The sequence below is a fragment of the Salvelinus sp. IW2-2015 genome, linkage group LG16 (genome assembly GCF_002910315.2).
Source record: "Salvelinus sp. IW2-2015 linkage group LG16, ASM291031v2, whole genome shotgun sequence".
Taxonomy (NCBI): Eukaryota; Metazoa; Chordata; class Actinopteri; order Salmoniformes; family Salmonidae; genus Salvelinus; species Salvelinus sp. IW2-2015.
In genome coordinates this window covers 13,752,663-13,769,618 of record NC_036856.1, presented here as the reverse complement: position 1 = coordinate 13,769,618, position 16,956 = coordinate 13,752,663, and the positions used below count along the sequence as shown (strand labels likewise).

The window sequence follows — 16,956 nt, the reverse complement described above, 5'->3', positions numbered from 1 at the left end:
TATAGTTGCTCTAGCTGGTCTATGTTGTGTGTAGTTGTCTAGGAAAGTCTATGGTGCCTGAATGGGTTCCCAATTAGAGACAGCGTTTCTGTTTCTCTGATTGGGAGCCATATTTAAGGTAGCCATAGGCTTTAGTTTGGTGTGGGAATGTTCTATGTAAACGTTGAGCCTGTATGTATGTGCACCAACGTTTGTAGCTTCACGGTCGTTTTTGTTGTTTTGTTAGTTTGTATAGAGTTTTGTGTCGTGTTCATCTTCGTGGTGTTAATAAAGGAAGATGGCTTATTTTCCAAATGCTGCGTTTTGGTCCGTCTCTCAACCACACGATCGTGACACTCTCTACTATATTTCTGACATTTCACATTCTTAAAATAAATTGGTGATCCTAACTGACCTATGACAGGGAATTTTTACTAGGATTAAATGTCAGGAATTGTGAAAACTGAGTTWAAATTTATTTGACTAAGGTATATGTAAACTTCKGAATTCAACTGTATGTGTTGCCACCCTAGGGTCATGGACTCCTCATAAAGCAAATGTAGAACTGTTATTATTCAAAAACATAAAATACAGTCAAACCGTCAAATGTGAAAAGTATTGTGGCCATAGRGTGTGTGTGTGTCTCTGTTCTCTGAGCAGCATGAAGGATGCAGAGCAGTATGCGGTGACTAGGCAGCAGTACCGAGATGCAGTGAGTAGGCAGCAGTACCGGGATGCAGTGAGTAGACAGGCAGCCACTCGAAGTGAACAAGTCTCGAGTGGCAGGGAGATGGATCATTTAACGCTGCGTCTCTCATTTGAAGCCATCCGCCTCCAGAGAAATGCTGACCTTGGTTGCTGGGAGATGCCAGCCAGCCTGCGCCTGCCTGCACCCGATCGCCCAGGACGACTGTTCTCAGGGAAATTGGCATGGAGTACACAGAGTAGGGGCCCAGCTCAGAGGAACAGAACATCAACAGCACCAAGAGGCATGGGTTCATGTGTATGTTTGTGCACGCGGCGTACGCTCACAGTGTGTCAGTGTGTGTGTGTGTGTGTGTGAGTCTGTCTGTGTGTGTGTGTGTGTGTGGCATACACACAGCACTGCACCCTAGCTACCATCATCCCAAATCAAGGAGGGTGGTAGGGGAAGGGGGCCAAACACAATTACTGCACAGTAAGAGACACTGAGTCAACGTCTGCGCTAGCCATAATCCTGGGCCTGGTTCAGAGACAGTGATGTAGAGCTGGCAAGTCGTAGTGGAGCAGTCTACCCAGGCAGGCACAGTCCACCCAGGCCTAGGCCAGTTTGAGGCGAGACGTGGGAGAGATAGAGCCCCCCTCCACCATCTCACTGCTCTCTACTATGGGGTAATGATGGCCATCTGGAACTAGAGACCTGGAACATACAGCTCTTTTAGTTTAAATCAAATTAAGTGCAGCGAAATGCATCGGATTCTAGCTTCAACAGCGCAGTAATATCTAGCAATAAAAAAATAATACACACATAATCCAGAAAAATAKAAAAATAAGTTATATAGTATAAGCCATGACTAGAATACAGTATATACAGTACCAGTTAAAAGTTTAGACACACCTACTCATTCAAGGGTTTTTCTTTATTTTTACTGTTTTCTACATTGTAGAACAATAGTGAAGACATCATAACTATGAAATAACACATATGGAATCATGTAGTAACCAAAAAAGGGTTAAACAAATCAAAATATATTTTATATTTGAGCCACCCTTTGCCTTGATGGCAGCTTTGCACACTCTTGGCATTCTCTCAACCAGCTTCACCTGGAATACTTTTCCAACAGTCTTGAAGGAGTTCCCACATAAGCTGAGCACTTGTTGGCTGATTTTCCTTCACTCTGCGGTCCAACTCATCCCAAACCATCAAAATMTGGTTGAGGTCGGGTGATTGTGGAGACCAGGTCATCTGATGCAGCACTCCATCACTATCCCTCTTGGTCACATAGCCCTTACACAGCCTGGAGGTGTGTTGGGCCATTGTCCTGTTAAAAAACAAATGATAGCCCCTCTAAGCGCAAACCAGATGGGATGGCGTATCGCTGCAGAATGCTGTGGTAGCCATGCTGGTTAAGTGTGGCTTGAATTCTAAATGAATCACAGACAGTGTCACCAGCAAAGCACCGCCACACCATCACACCTCTTCCTCCATGCTTCACGGTGGGAACCACACATGCAGAGATCAACCTTTCAGCTACTGGGACCACCCATACGTAAGGATCGATTTCCACCGGTCTAATGACCATTGATGGTGTTTCTTGGCCCAAGCAAGTCTCTTCTTCTTATTGGTGTCCTTTAGTAGTGGTTTCTTTGCTGCAATTTGACCATGAAGGCCTGATTCACACAGCCTCCTCTGTTGAGATGTGTCTGTTACTTTTATTTGGGCTGCAATTTCTGAGGCTGGTAACTCTAATGAACTTATCCTCTGCAGCAGAGGTAACTCTGGGTCTTACTTTTCTGTGGCGGTCCTCATGAGAGCCAGTTTCATCATAGTGCTTGATGGTTTTTGCGACTGCACTTGAAGAAACTTTCAAAGTTCTTGACATTTTATGGATTGACTGATCTTCATGTCTTAAAGTAATGATGTTCTTTGCTTATTTGAGCTGTTCTTGCCATAATATGAACTTGATCTTTTACCAAATAGGGCTATCTTCTGTATACCACCCCTACCTTGTCACAACACAACTGATTGGCTCAAACGTATTAAGAAGGGAAGAAATTCCACAAATGAACTTTTAACAAGGCACACCTGTTAATTGAAATGCATTCCAGGTGACTACCTCATGAAGCTGGTTGAGAGAATGACAAGAGTGTGCAAAGCTGTCATCGAGGCAAAGTGTGGCTATTTGAAGAATCTCAAATATAAAATATATTTTGATTTGTTTAACACTTTTTTGGTTACTAAATTATTCCATATGTCTTATTTCATAGTGTTGATGTCTTCACTATTATTTTACAATGTAGAAAATAGTAAAAATAAAGAAAAACCCTTGAATAAGTAGGTGTGTCCAAACTTTTAACTGATAGTGTACATATTGATTTGGTAAAATAGTATGTAAAAAAATATTAAAGTGACCACRGAAAGGTTGCTGGATCGAATCCCCGAGCTGACAAGATAAAAATCTGACGTTCTGCCCCTGAGCAAGGCAGTTAACCCACTGTTCCCCGGGCACTGAAGGCGTGGATGTCGATTAAGGCAGTGCCCCGCACCTCTCTGATTCAGAGGGGTTGGGTTAATTGCGGAAGACACATTTCAGTTGAAGGCATTAATTTGTACAACTGTCTAGGTATCCCCCTTTCCCTTTCCCAGTGACTATGTACATAGGGCAGCAGTCTCTAAGGTGCAGGGTAGAGTACTGGGTGGTAGCCGGCTAGAACAGTTACAAAGGTTCAGGGCAGGGTCCTGGGCGGAGGCCGGCTAGTGGTGACTGTTTAACAGTCTGATTGCCTGGAGATAGAAGCTGTTTCTCAGTCTGTCATTCCCAGCTTTTATGCACCTGTACTGTCCCCGCCTTCTACATGGTAGCGGGATGAACAGGCTGTGGCTCGGGTGGCTGAGGTCCTTGATGATCTTCTTGGCTTTCCTTTGACACTGGGTGCCATGGATGTCTTGGAGGGCAGTGTGTCCCCGGTGATGCGTTGGGGTGAACCAGCCCGACAGGATGCTCTCAATGGTGCATCTGTAGAAGTTTGTGAGGGTCTTAGGGGCCAAGCTGTTGCACCTTCTTCATCACACTGTGTGTGTGTATGTTCCCGCTGGCATCTAGCCCCCTCTGGCCTATACAACCCCTCCCATCTGGGAACAAAGTCTTTCTGAGGTCTGGGGCCATACTGAGTTAAAAAGGCATTTTTCAGCCCAACTCTCTGTCCAATAAATTGCAGTGATCCGATATGTTTAAGCATGTGTGTGTGTATGCCTGCATGCCTGTGTATTGATGAGCCCCCTGCCTCTCCTGTGCCCTCCTCTGGGGTTGAGGAATAGAGTTCACCTGGAACGGAGGAGCTTTAGCAGACAGGTGGTGTGACTGACTGGGACTCCCGTACAGCTGAGAGAGGAGCTGGCAGCCCCAGAACCACCACCCCAGGTCTTCAGGACCTTTACTGCCATGCCATTTCAACTAACTGTCATGCCATAAGCACTGTCATGCCATAAGCACTATCTAACAGCACAGGAGACACATTTATGTTCTACAAGCATAGAGTAACCTGCAACCTGTTGAGTTGCATTAACGATATTGCTGTGCTGTAACATAAAACACAAATGCTTCTGCACATGTTAATTCCAACTCCAAATAAGAAAGTATTGAGACATGTCCATGTGAAAACAAATAGTTCAGGCAGGAACTACAAGAACCAAGCAATGTGTTGAATCTCTGAGTCAGGTGCATCTATGTTGATCCTCAGTCATGCTAGGCATCAGCCTGTTCAAAACACATTTGTCTGTGAGCACTCAGCCAGAGATTTATGGCTTGTGAGGGCTGATGGATTGCTAGCACTATGATATCTGGAGAAAGAGAAGGAGAAGACAGGTGTGCTGCTGCAACGTGCCCCCTGCCTGTTCAGGTCTTCTGGCTTTATTCTCTCTGTAGTGTTGTCAGCCTCCTCTCTCTACGAGGAGTCTGCAGGTGGACACAAGCAACGAATCATCTGTGAGTCCACAGACATCAGAGCAAAGAAAAGGAACGGAGTGCCGAGAGAGAATGACAGGGCCTTTTTATCTTCCTTTCTGACAGCGAGAGAGCGACGTGTGCTGAATGATTGGGGTCCGGGCCTGATACTAGAGAGAGCCTGTTGTGACACGTGACAACAAACCTTCAACAAGCCTCTTGAGTACTACTATAATTGCTTGTTTACAGCAGGCCTGGGTGAGTGTGTCGTTCTTAGCAGGAGCTGGTTAGGAAACACCTGTTGGTCCTTGAATGTTTTTGTCTCAGTGAAGACAATATATTCACTCTAATACGGTCTGTGCCTCGGGATTCTTGCTTTTCCCAGCACTGATATTTTGGATGAGCGTCTACCTCAGACCTATTTTGAGGTAGGAAATACTCCTTCACGGCAGCACTTGAATGGTTCATTTTGCGGACCTAGATAAAGCTTACTCCTGGCTATAAAGCATGCTCCGTGGAGAATCACCACTGAAAGTGTTTTTAGTCCAGGAATAGGCTTCATCTGTGTCCGCAGCCTAGCCTCAGGGCAATTCATAAGATTTGGAATGTAAATCTGTTCCCCTCCATTTAGTACGAAACATTACACTACGTTAGGTTACATTACGAATGGAATAGCGGTCGTACAATAGTATAGTACATATAGTATTATAGTTGTTACCCGGTTGTACAACAGCATACCAATTAGATGAGGTAAGTTCATACCTCATGGGTGATGTATAGTATTATACGTTCTTCTCTGTGACCAAGTTGCTTGTTGCATGGTAACAACAAAGGAGAATTACAGGGAGAATTTGCATTGGTGGATAAATATCAACAAAGGTTAGGATAATTTATGTAAAAAGTCAGGGGAACTAAAACGACAAAGGTTAGGAAAATGTAAGTCAAAAAGTTAGATGAATTGGGTTAAGGTTAGAATATGGATTAGCTAAAATGCTACAGTTGTCCCTGACACGTCTGGAACACGCAACCTTTGGATTGCTAGACGGTCACGGTCCAACTTCACTCCTATCGCTTCGGTCTTAAGTAACCATACCAAATGTAACATATCAGACTTATTGGAAATGCAAATATTTACGTAAAATACCAAACGTCTGCCCAGTAGTCCAGTCTGGTGTCCAGGAATTGGCCCCTAGAGTACCGGATGGATCTAGACTCTAGTGTGTATTAAGCAGCACTTACCACCATCTTGTTGAGAGAGACCCAACAGTCCTGGGGGAAGTCCTGCAGCATGGGAACCAGGAACTGCAAACAACCATCCCAGTGACACAGCAGCAGCATCATACCAATCAGGTTGAAGATACGCATCACTGCACTGGCCAGGTCATAGGTCATATGGAAGATCTGTCACGAGAGGGTCAGAGAGAGAGGAGTAAGTGGTGTGTTACACACCTCATTCATTCACCATTTCACATGGACTTAGCCTGTTAACATAGCCAATGAACACATGATTTAAAAAAAAAATAGAAACAGATTCCATTATTTGCATTATCTGGTTACAACAGGATTTGAATTCATGATCGGATTAGTTATTGTAATTAAGTAAGTAAGTTAATCGGTGCCAATGATGCACAGTTGCTTTTCTGTACACAGAAGTTGAACTTAGTTTGCCTTGAGAAATGAAGTACATCAAATAACTTCAGTGATGACGGCACTCCTTTCCTGCACTCATCAGAGGCACTAAAAGCTTTGATGAGACAAATATGACCAAGAGAGATGAGCATGGAGTGTCAAAATTAGAGCTCCATCGAAGTGTGAGCCAGGAGATTCAGTCACCTCACAAGACCTCACGCAAACCCATGGGTTTAAAGCTTAACCGGACACAAAATGAAAAGCAGCTCTGATAGACAACACAAGGTCGGAGTGCCTCCTTTCGCTGTTTGTAAAAGTGACTGTATTGGAATATCTGTGGTGAAAAAGGCCAAACAAGCATCCTTCTGCATGACCTCTTTCTAGCTTTGTTTCAAAAGCCCTAAAATGAAAAACAAAATCCCTGTATTACTGAGTTTGGGTGGTATTGGGTTATTTTCACGGTGCCTGTACAGCTGTTTCTGTATCTGTTTATGGACAATTTACCTGCAGCGTACACACACACCTACATAAATGCAATGGCTTGTCGTACACCATTAAGGTCAGAGGGCTCAGATTGGTGCGTTTAGCGTATCGCGGTGCCCTCACAGGCAGTTGCTCACCATCTCTRAACTCCCCTTCCATGCTTCTGCTATCAGACTCACTGCCCGCAAGCAACAGGAGGAGGAGGAGAAAACACTTTAAGGCCTTGCATTTTGATTAGGATCCAATCATGGGATAAAATGAAGTCTTCAGCTAACTAGCAGAACTATGACATGTAACATGTGTCACTGTCAGTTGGCTGGAAGGGCCAGGGCATATAGTGTAGATGTAACAAGAACCTTATGGCCTGCAGCCCATTACCCAAATAAAAACGAAGCATCACYCAATCCTCTCTAACACATTACACAACAGTTCCGCAGCCACTAATATGGAAATACTGTATCAATTCAATTCAAATTTAATTGTTTAAGGATTCTGATTAAATCATAATGCTCTAGACGGGAATCAGAAATGAAAGCATGCTAAGTGAAAGTCCTCCTGAACCCACAACGTAATCCTAGAGTACATAGTGCACTGCTTCCTCGCCAGCCCAGCTCATGAAAAAGGTAACATCCACTCAGTCTGGACGTGACTGCAAATGGAAGAGGTTGATACAAGCTTCCTATTCCCGGAAAGCCTCAGTGTTTTTACTGCTGCATCCTGTCTAGCACCTAGAACACAAACTAACAAGCACGTACACACAAACAGCCCAATGCAGAGGGGATGACACTTAGGGAATACYTGGGTCTAGATAGGGTATCAGAGCAGTGCTCCAAACAGCTGTCAGCTACATGCAGTAGTAAAGAAGACTGTGTTCCCAGGTTTTCCAGGTACATCTTGATGAGCACATTGCTCTCTAAGAAAATGAAGTCATTGTATGACAACAGAGGTGAAAAATATTGCAGTTAAGGTTCCTCCTTTATTCAGTGAGTTGTCTAACTGGCCCTCTCATGCTCCAGATGAGGTGAGCAGCTGCCCTGTGCAGAGCAGAGCTGAGCAGTGGGTGAGAGGCACTCGGTTACGTAAGGGGTTGATTCAATAATTAGGGGTTGTGTCTGGCTCAAATTACCACTCTGGAATCAAGAAAATAATTAAGTAGAGTACAGAACACACACAAATAAGTCATCAGACTTGGGTCAGCTCAGAACCTCTTCTGGAATATCTTAGCTAGCACAGAAGGGGAATAAATGTATGTATGGCCATCCTCCCCTCTGTTTGGCCAGCACAGCTTTACACATCCAGTCACATCAGGGTGAAACAGGCCACTGTGACTGGCTGCACGCCACAGCCAAATGTTGCGATGATGAGGCTAACTGGCCAACACAGTCACTGAGAAAGCAAAGCTGTGAATCTCAGCATCCTGCTGATGTATATCACTACAGATACAGAGAGAAAACAGTGTTGAAGGCCCGTGATAGTGTGAGACTAGCCTATTATTGGAAGGACATTACTCTGAAGTAGGTTGGGCTGATGATGTTCATATCTGACTCCCTTCTGTACTTGCCCTGATTTGACAAACTAAAAGAGCTTATTCTTTCTACTGCTGCCTTAACATTGTATCATAGGGGTATTGCGGCCTACCCCCTCTTTCCATTGGTCGATGCAAGTACTTAACCCATAGTGTGTAGCCTCTCATTGTAAATTCTAGAAACACATTGCCAATCCCATCTCCTCCTGCCACTGATCAAAGTTAGACTCTGCCGAGTCATCAACAACCTCCTCCTCCTCCACATTTACTGGATTAGTTGAACAGTGCAGAAAAGAACCTCCCCAGTTWTCTTTCTTCTCCTCAAGACCAGTATGTAGGAGATCTAGTTTCAGGCATTTCTTTCACGCCTGCTATGTTAGGTCAAAGTAAGTTCTAGAGCCCAGTTTACCTCTTCCCATTGGTGGATGTAGCGGATGAGCCTGGACAGCCTGAGCAGCCTCAGCAGACTGAGGATCTTGGTAAAGCGTAGGATCCTCAGGGCTCTGGCCGTCTTATACAACTCAGAGTCGATCCCCTTCTCAACGATCAGGAAGATATAATCCACAGGGATGGAGGAGACAAAGTCCACCAAGAACCAGGTCTTTAAGTACGTCCTCTTGATCTTCCTGGGGTCCAGGATGATCTCGGTGTTGTCCTCAAATACAATGCCTGTGCGGAAGTTGAGGACCAGGTCCATGAGGAAGAAGGTGTCAGAGACCACGTTGAAGATGATCCAGGGCGCGGTGGTCTCGTCCTTGAAGAAGGTGATCCCCACGGGGATGATGATGAGGTTGCCCACCATGAACATCAGCATGGTGAAATCCCAGTAGAACCTAGAGGACAGGAGAAGGAGGTTAGGGGACTGAGAGACAGTTATGGTGGAAGAACTCGGGACACCTGAACTTCAACTCCTGTTCAATCGAGTACAGGCGTAACTAAATTAAAAACAAAGAATGCAATATAACATCTTATTAAATCGTTTGGGGAATGGCCTTGTCGCGAGGGAAGATCCTCGGAGACAGATTATGTGATGACAGGTAGCCCTATGCGGGACCAATTGATAGGTGCTATTACTTAGTAATAATAGTACAATAACAGTACAGTAAGTGACTAGGGTATGATGAGTACTAGTTCAAGTAGAAACTGTAGTTTCACTGTTTTCATTATGAGCAAATGTTCTTCTTTGCTGTTTGCTGTGCATATCACATGCAAGTAGTTGGGAATGGCCAGGAACGTTGCAATACATTATCACTATACTGAGGAGCTGATAAGATACTGTATGTACTGCGATTCTCACGATTCCCACCATTCTCACGAATCACCATTCTACATTTATTGCGATTTGATGTTCGAAACATATTCTCACTATATGTCTGCTGCAGAGACAAGAGAGAGCATGAGAAAACGAGTTTTGAWCAGTCSGGGAAATATAAGTGCTGAAAACAAATTGGCTCCCTATTTAAAAAAAAGATGGAGAACAAGCTATGAAGGAAAAGTACTGGTGTTTGGGTGCAGGTACAGCCAACTAGTACAAGCTAATGCTACCTACAGTGGCAAAAATGAATAAACGATACTTGGAGACAAATATCAATATAGTATCATCCAAAAATAATATCACGATATGTAACTGTATGGATTTTTCCCTCTATCACTAAAAGTCGCTGATGTTGCTTTATCAATCTGACAAGTACCCTCTCCACTTACTGCAGCCTGCTCTCTACTGTCCACATCTCACAACACCCTCTGTCAGACAGGGGCACACTGACAATAACACACACACGCACAGAGTCAAGCAAACATGTGCATGCAAGCTCACACACACACAAGGCTGGTGGCATAGCCTACTGTGAAACAGTTAACAATCAACAGTCATATCACTGCAACCTGTCAAAAATCAAGTCCATCCTCCTGCTCATGCATGACAAGGTCATGTCAAGGACAGGAGGGGAGGCGATGGGGGAGAGGGTAATATGAGGGTACAGCTGGATGGTGAATTGATTCTAAATCCTTGCTACAAGGACAAAGGGTGGCATAGGTGAAACCAGAATAGTAGGCCTATCAGTATATTTGGATTATTGTGACTGCCAGGTTAAGATAGTTACACAACATGTTTATGGAATTTTGCATATGGAATGTTACACTTGACAATAACATGTGTGAGGTAAGAGATTGATACTATTGAAGAGCTCAACTGAAAATACATATTGAATTGTGCACCTAGTGTAATATCAGTGGCTGTCAATATTGCTGTCTAATCAACCCAAGGTAACGGGAGTCAATGCTTGGAAAGAGTGTAACTGATAGGTGGGACGCTGAGTCATGTCTTGATTGACTGATCCTGCCTGATCAGAAACTAACATCGATGACTCCACTGAGTGAGTGATGAGATCATCCTTCCAACGAGAAGTTGCTACAGTAGGCTACATAACAAAAATGCACTAAATGTTGCCGTGAAGTTGGCAAATTGCTCAAACTTACTGTATCGGAGAAGTTATTGGTTGTGAAATAGGCCTACTCTACAAAAATCGATCTCTGTCTAAACGCACAGTATGTGACAGTATGCTGTCATGTTGACAGTTTTGACTGTCGGGCTGTTTTTCATGGTTCGGGCAAGGCCCCTTAGTTCCAGTGAAAGGAAATCTTAACGCTATAGCATACAATAACATTCTAGATGGTTCTGTGCTTCCAACTTTGTGGCAACAGTTTGGGGAAGCCATTTGTGTCCTGTTTCAGCATGACAATTCCCCCATGCCCAAAGCGAGGTTCATACAGAAATGGTTTGTTGAGATCCGTGTGGAAGAACTTGACTGGCCTGCACAGAGCCCTGACCTCAATCCCGTCGAACACCTTTGGGATGAATTGGAAAGTCGATTGCGAGCCAGGCCTAATCGCCCAACATCAGTGCCCGACCTCACTAATACTCTTGGGGCTACATGGAAGCTTGTCCCCGCAGCAATATTCCAACATCTAGTGGAAAGCCTTCCCAGAAGAGTGGAGGCTGTTATAGCAGCAAAGGCCGGATCGACTCCATATTAATGCCCATGATTTTGGAATGAGATGTTCGACGAGCAGGTTTCCATATACTTTTGGTCATGTAGCGTATCTCACCCTATGTGAACCTAACCTGCAAACTGAAGGCTACCTAACAAACATACATAACAGTACTACTTTACATTTGTGTTACTGAGTAATGGGTCAGTGTACGTCCCTGTGTGTTTCTCTAAAAGATAAGGTCATGGTTAGGAAAGAGGGAGCAATGGGACGGGGTGCTGCTTAATAACACAATTCATCATTCACTTTAAAAACAACCCCAACCTTAACCCTAGAAGAGATGATACCTTAACTCTTTCTTAACATCAAGACCTGGAATTGACTTAATAAAAAATCGCGGTGCCTCTTATAATTGCACGTGCATGTAATGGCATTGATTATCAGTCGGCTTAAAATAGCTGTCACCATACGAGGGAGAGTCTGTCTTAGACCGAAGCGTCTGATTCGGGGCCTAAAAGCCTAAATGTTTATGGGAATCTATTGTAGAGCGATGTGTGGAAATGGGAGGAGAATAGTGAGGGATAGGAACGAAGCAGCTGCAGTGAGATTGTAATTAAAATTGGGAACAATTTCTTGAGCTGAGTATTAAATTAACACCGACACCTACCCATAACGAAATCCAAAAGATCAAACTAGATTGGTGCATTTAGTATTTTCAATAAGACATCTAATATGAATATATTTGCGTGGAATAATATCCTGTCAAGAGTCATGCATGCATGGTTCCATTCATGTAACATTCATATTTTATGAATAAGCAATGACAAAATAAATATGAAACATGTTTGACCAAGTTATGTGACAAAACAATATCAGATGTCTGTGTATGATAATATAATCCAGGGATGGGCAGCTGGCGGCCCACAAACCCCCTTTTGAAGGCCCTCGGATCAATCCCCCCGCCCACCAAAAAATATATACAGTACCAGTCAAAAGTTTGGACATACCTACTCAGTCAAGGGGTTTTCTTTATTTTTACTATTATTGTAGAATAATAGTGAAGACATGAAATAGCACATACGGAATCATGTAGTAACCAAAAAAAGTGTTAAACAAATCAAGATATATTTTACATTTGAGATTCTTCCAAGTAGCCACCATTTGCCTTGATGACAGCTTTGCACACACTTGGCATTCTCTCAACGAGCTTCATGAGGTAGTCACCTGGAATGCATTTCAATTAACAGGTGTGCCTTGTTAAAAGTTAATTTGTGGAATTTCTTTCCTTCTTAATGCGTTTTAGCAAACCAGTTGTGTTGTGACAAGGTAGGGGTGGTATACAGAAGATGTGGTATAGATCTTCTGGGTGGTATACAGAAGATGTGGTATAGATCTTCTGGGTGGTATACAGAAGATGTGGTATAGATCTTCTGGGTGGTATACAGAAGATTTGGTATAGATCTTCTGGGTGGTATACAGAAGATTTGGTATAGATCTTCTGGGTGGTATACAGAAGATTTGGTAAAAGACCAAGTCCATATTAGGTCAAGAACAGCTCAAATAAGCAACACCATCATTACTTTAAGACAGGTCTGGGCAATTCCCTCGAGGGCCTGATTGGCGTCAATGTTTTCCCCCAGCCACATCTAACACACCTGACTCCAATAATCACCTAATCATGATCAAATTGGTCAAATTGCTGCAAGGAAACCACTACTAAAAGACACCAAGTAATAATAATAAAATGCTTGGGCCAAGAAATATGAGCAATGSACATTAGACCGGTGGAAATCTATCCTTTGGTCTGAGTCCAAATTTGAGAGCAGAGTAGGTGAAAGGATGATCTCTGCATGTGTGATTCCCACCGTGAAGCATGGAGGAGATGTGATGGTGTGGGGGTGCTTTGGTGGTGACACTGTCAGTGATTTATTTAGAATTCAAGTCACACTTAACCAGCATGGGTACCACAGCATTCTACAGCGATACGCTATTCCATCTGGCTTGCGGTTAGTGGGATTATGATTTGTTTTTCAACGCGACAATGACCCAAACACACCTCCAGGCTGTGTAAGGGCTATTTGACCAAGAAGGAGAGTGATGGAGTGCATGGTCTCCACAATCACCCAACCTCAACACAATTGAAATGGTTTGGGATGAGTTAGACCGCAGAGTGAAGGAAAAACAGCCAACAAGTGCTGAGCATATGTGGGYACTCCTTCAAGTGTGTTGAAAAAAGCATTCCAGGTGAAGCTGGTTGAGAGAATGCCAAGCYTGTGCAACGCTGTCATCAAGGCAATGGGTGGCTTCTTTGAAGAATCTCAAATATATTTTGATTTGTTTAAAGCTTTTTTTGGTTGCTACATGATTCCATATGTGTTATTTCATAGTTCTGATGTCTTCACTATTATTATACACTGTAGAAAATAGTAAAAATAAAGAAAAACCCTTMAATCAGTAGCGGTGTACAAACTTTCGACTGGTACACACACACACACACACACAAATATATACATATTGTTTTTAAGAACTCAGTCAGGGTCTCAATTTACTGTTGCGATTTAGAGTAGTAGACTACACAAGGTGCAATTCAGAGATTTGGCTGTGCATCAGCAGTTTTTAGTCAGTCAGTCAATTAGCCCATGTCAGCTAAAAAAAACGAATATTGCTAAATTAATTTAGAAGCCAGCTATCTAAGCTTGTTATCATCTTCGAATTAATGGCGGCCCCCCATTGATTTTGTTAGTCTCACTCAGATATCATATTAAAAACAGCAAACATTTCTCATGAGCTCAGATTTTCTGTGGCCCCCACAGAGTTGCCCATCCCTGCTTGAAATATGACTATATTATTAGGGAATCTGAGAAAAACGCTTTATAATAGGCTACCATTAAGTGCTTAATAAAAAGCACATGTAGCATTTCATAAAGGTGATAACCTGAGACACATTTTATCAACTGTGTGGGTGTTTTAGATTTATTTCATGCGTTATATGTTTGCCAAGTAACTTCACCAACAACAAGGCCTTTGTGGTCAGCTGTTATACGCACGCGTCCTCACTGTAAATTGCGAGACATAAATAGGCCTTTCCTTTTAAACTACTGAGGTTTCAGCAACGCAACTCTCATCCCTAAATGAAGTATTTTCCATGGAATAGGTCTTTAGACCCCAATAAATCAAAACTGCGCAACGATGAGAATGTGCAACATACCTTTTCAGCTTTTAGATTCGGTGTTGTTCTCCCAATATATGTTGCCTAATTTGACATTTAGTGGCAATGCATTACACATGAAAAGCAGCAGACCGCACTGACAGCAAACATCAAAATGTCAACAAATCTTATAATTTAACAACATCTCATAAACTACTTCCAATGCTTAATATCAAATTGGTTATGTTCATTTATATTCAAGTTACTTATTGGGTAAATTGTTTAGCCCGTAGATCACATGACCAATTTGCGCCCACCTCAGAGTGGCACTTGACTCAACCCATACCTGAAATCGCTGTATGGATGAATAATCCAATTACCGGCCGATTGGACGCGCTCTTGTTCCTTTTCCACCGCTTTTTGGCTCCCAAACATACGCAGTGAAAATTTATTAACTCCAGGCTGAAGCATGGAACTAAATTGGCGCTGCATATAAGTCCGATTGTCCTGCGGTTCCCCATCATCTGGCACAATCTGGTGTCCATCCTCAGATTTAAAAAATGGGAGAGAATTCCTGTTCTGTTGGTTCTGCACAGAGGACGATGCTTTTCTATTAGGGGCACTTGAGAAGGAAACTCTGGAGTCCTTTTTCTCATTGCCAGTAGTTGTGGCCCCGGCCACCTCGGGCCCTTGCCCCTGTGCTAAGGACCCGGCTGAGGTGATCGAACCGTCCATGCTGGCGACTCTGGAATTACATCTAGTTGGCCTTTTCCCGTTGTCCGCTGCAACTATTCCACCTGTCTGTTTCTCCTGCCTAGAGACAATGGAGGACAGGCTCCCTGAAATGTTGGGGTCCCTTCTGCAATCTCCGTTGTTGTTGCATATCACACCGGTAGTGCCTTCACCTGTCCAACAAGTAGCCAACCCGGTTACCGCTGATCCTGTGGCTGAGTCCCCTCCAGCCCTATAGTATGAGCCGCCACGGGCAGCAGCATCTCCCTGGCACAATAGAGCACAGGTTGTGGCGCCTGTAGGAGCACAAGGTGCGGACTCTTCGCCTTGCATGAACCACAGCTCATTGTTGGAGTTCTTGCGCGCTGTTGACGATGCTCCCCCTCCTGGCGTAAATTGCTTCATCTTCAAACTTAGACCGTTCCTATCGCCTCCGCCACCTACGAAGCCGGTTCCGCACAATAGAGGCTGCTGGAATTTGGACTCATCTTCTCCATCCTCAGCCTCGTCCATGACAGCGCGCGGGAATAGAGTGCGCGCCTTCGGGAACCTTTGCGTGGCTGGGCGGCGACGAGTTCAAAGCAGCCCCAGCCTATTGTATCCAATGGAAACCACTTTAGGATACAGCACCAGTGGCGTTGCTATGGCTGCAATCTGGCTATTCGTTTCATGTCACAGTGAAACGGAGAGCCCGTCCTATTACCTATAACCTCAGAGCCCTCCTCTCCTCCTTACGAATGACATCCAAGGGAAGGTTCCAATGTGAGATGACAGCATGGTGAACCAAAGAAAAAGTGATGAAAAAAAAAGTCATACAAGTGTGAAATATTTTATATATCTGTTTTGAATATTGTATTTTCAATACAAATAGTTTGTGAAACATTCAAATGCAATAGTAGCCTTGAAAGGTCAATCGATCAGCACATTGGCAAATTTACTCKATTTTATGCACAGCATGTATGTGTAATCACAAAATAATTCTGTTGGATTACATCACCTGAGAAATGGAATATGTGCCAATATAGGCTACAATATCCACCAGTCCAGATGTCGATTTATTCAATACACATTGATAGGCTACGTCAACCATGCCACCTAGAATCTCAATGGTTCCTCCACTGATGATTAAATGGCACCCTCTGGTGTCGAATCTTCTCAGAATGATTTGGATGTGTAGGCCTACTGATGTAATATTGTACAGTGAGTCTATATCGGTTTGGACAATGAAAATACTTTTATTCCACTCATTTACTAGTCTCCCTAGGAATTAAGCAGACAAATTGCCTCCCACAACGTAAGCAATGTTCCAGTATAGTCGTAACCAAAAGTTGAGTGACAAATATTCATTTTCACAAAGTTAGCTGCCTCAGTGTCTTTAGATATTTTTGTCAGATGTTACTATGGCATACTAAAGTATAATTACAATCATTTCATAGGTGTCAAAGGCTTTTATTGACAATTACATGAAGTTGATGCAAAAAGTCAATATTGCAGTGTTGACCCTTCTTTTTCAAGACCTCTGCAATCTGCCCTGGCATGCTGTCAATTACCTTCTGGGCCACATCCTGACTGATGGAAGCCCATTCTTGCATAATCAATGCTTGGAGTTTGTCAGAATTTGTGGGTTTTTGTTTGTTCACCCGCCTCTTGAGGATTGACCACAAGTTCTCAATGGGATTAAGGTCTGGGGAGTTTCCTGGCCATTGACCCAAAATATCGATGTTTTATTCCCTGAGCCACTTAGTTATCACTTTTGCCTTATGGCAAGGTGCTCCATCATGCTGGAAAAGGCATTGTTCGTCACCAAACTGTTCCTGGATGGTTGG

General features: G+C 43.5%; 1 protein-coding gene across 1 annotated transcript in view; it reads right to left on the bottom strand.

Moving 5' to 3' along the window:
- LOC111975386 (potassium/sodium hyperpolarization-activated cyclic nucleotide-gated channel 2-like) overlaps window positions 1-15,824 on the bottom strand; it is a 95,596-nt gene extending 79,772 nt beyond the window's left edge. Inside the window, exons 1-3 of the mRNA XM_024003648.2 lie at window positions 14,745-15,824; window positions 8,669-9,092; window positions 5,862-6,023 (exon numbers count right to left, since the gene is read on the bottom strand). Coding sequence (XP_023859416.1) covers window positions 5,862-6,023; window positions 8,669-9,092; window positions 14,745-15,643 — 1,485 coding nt within the window. The 5' untranslated portion in view covers window positions 15,644-15,824. The remainder of the gene's footprint in view (window positions 1-5,861; window positions 6,024-8,668; window positions 9,093-14,744) is intronic.
- Window positions 15,825-16,956: the final 1,132 nt, after the last annotated feature.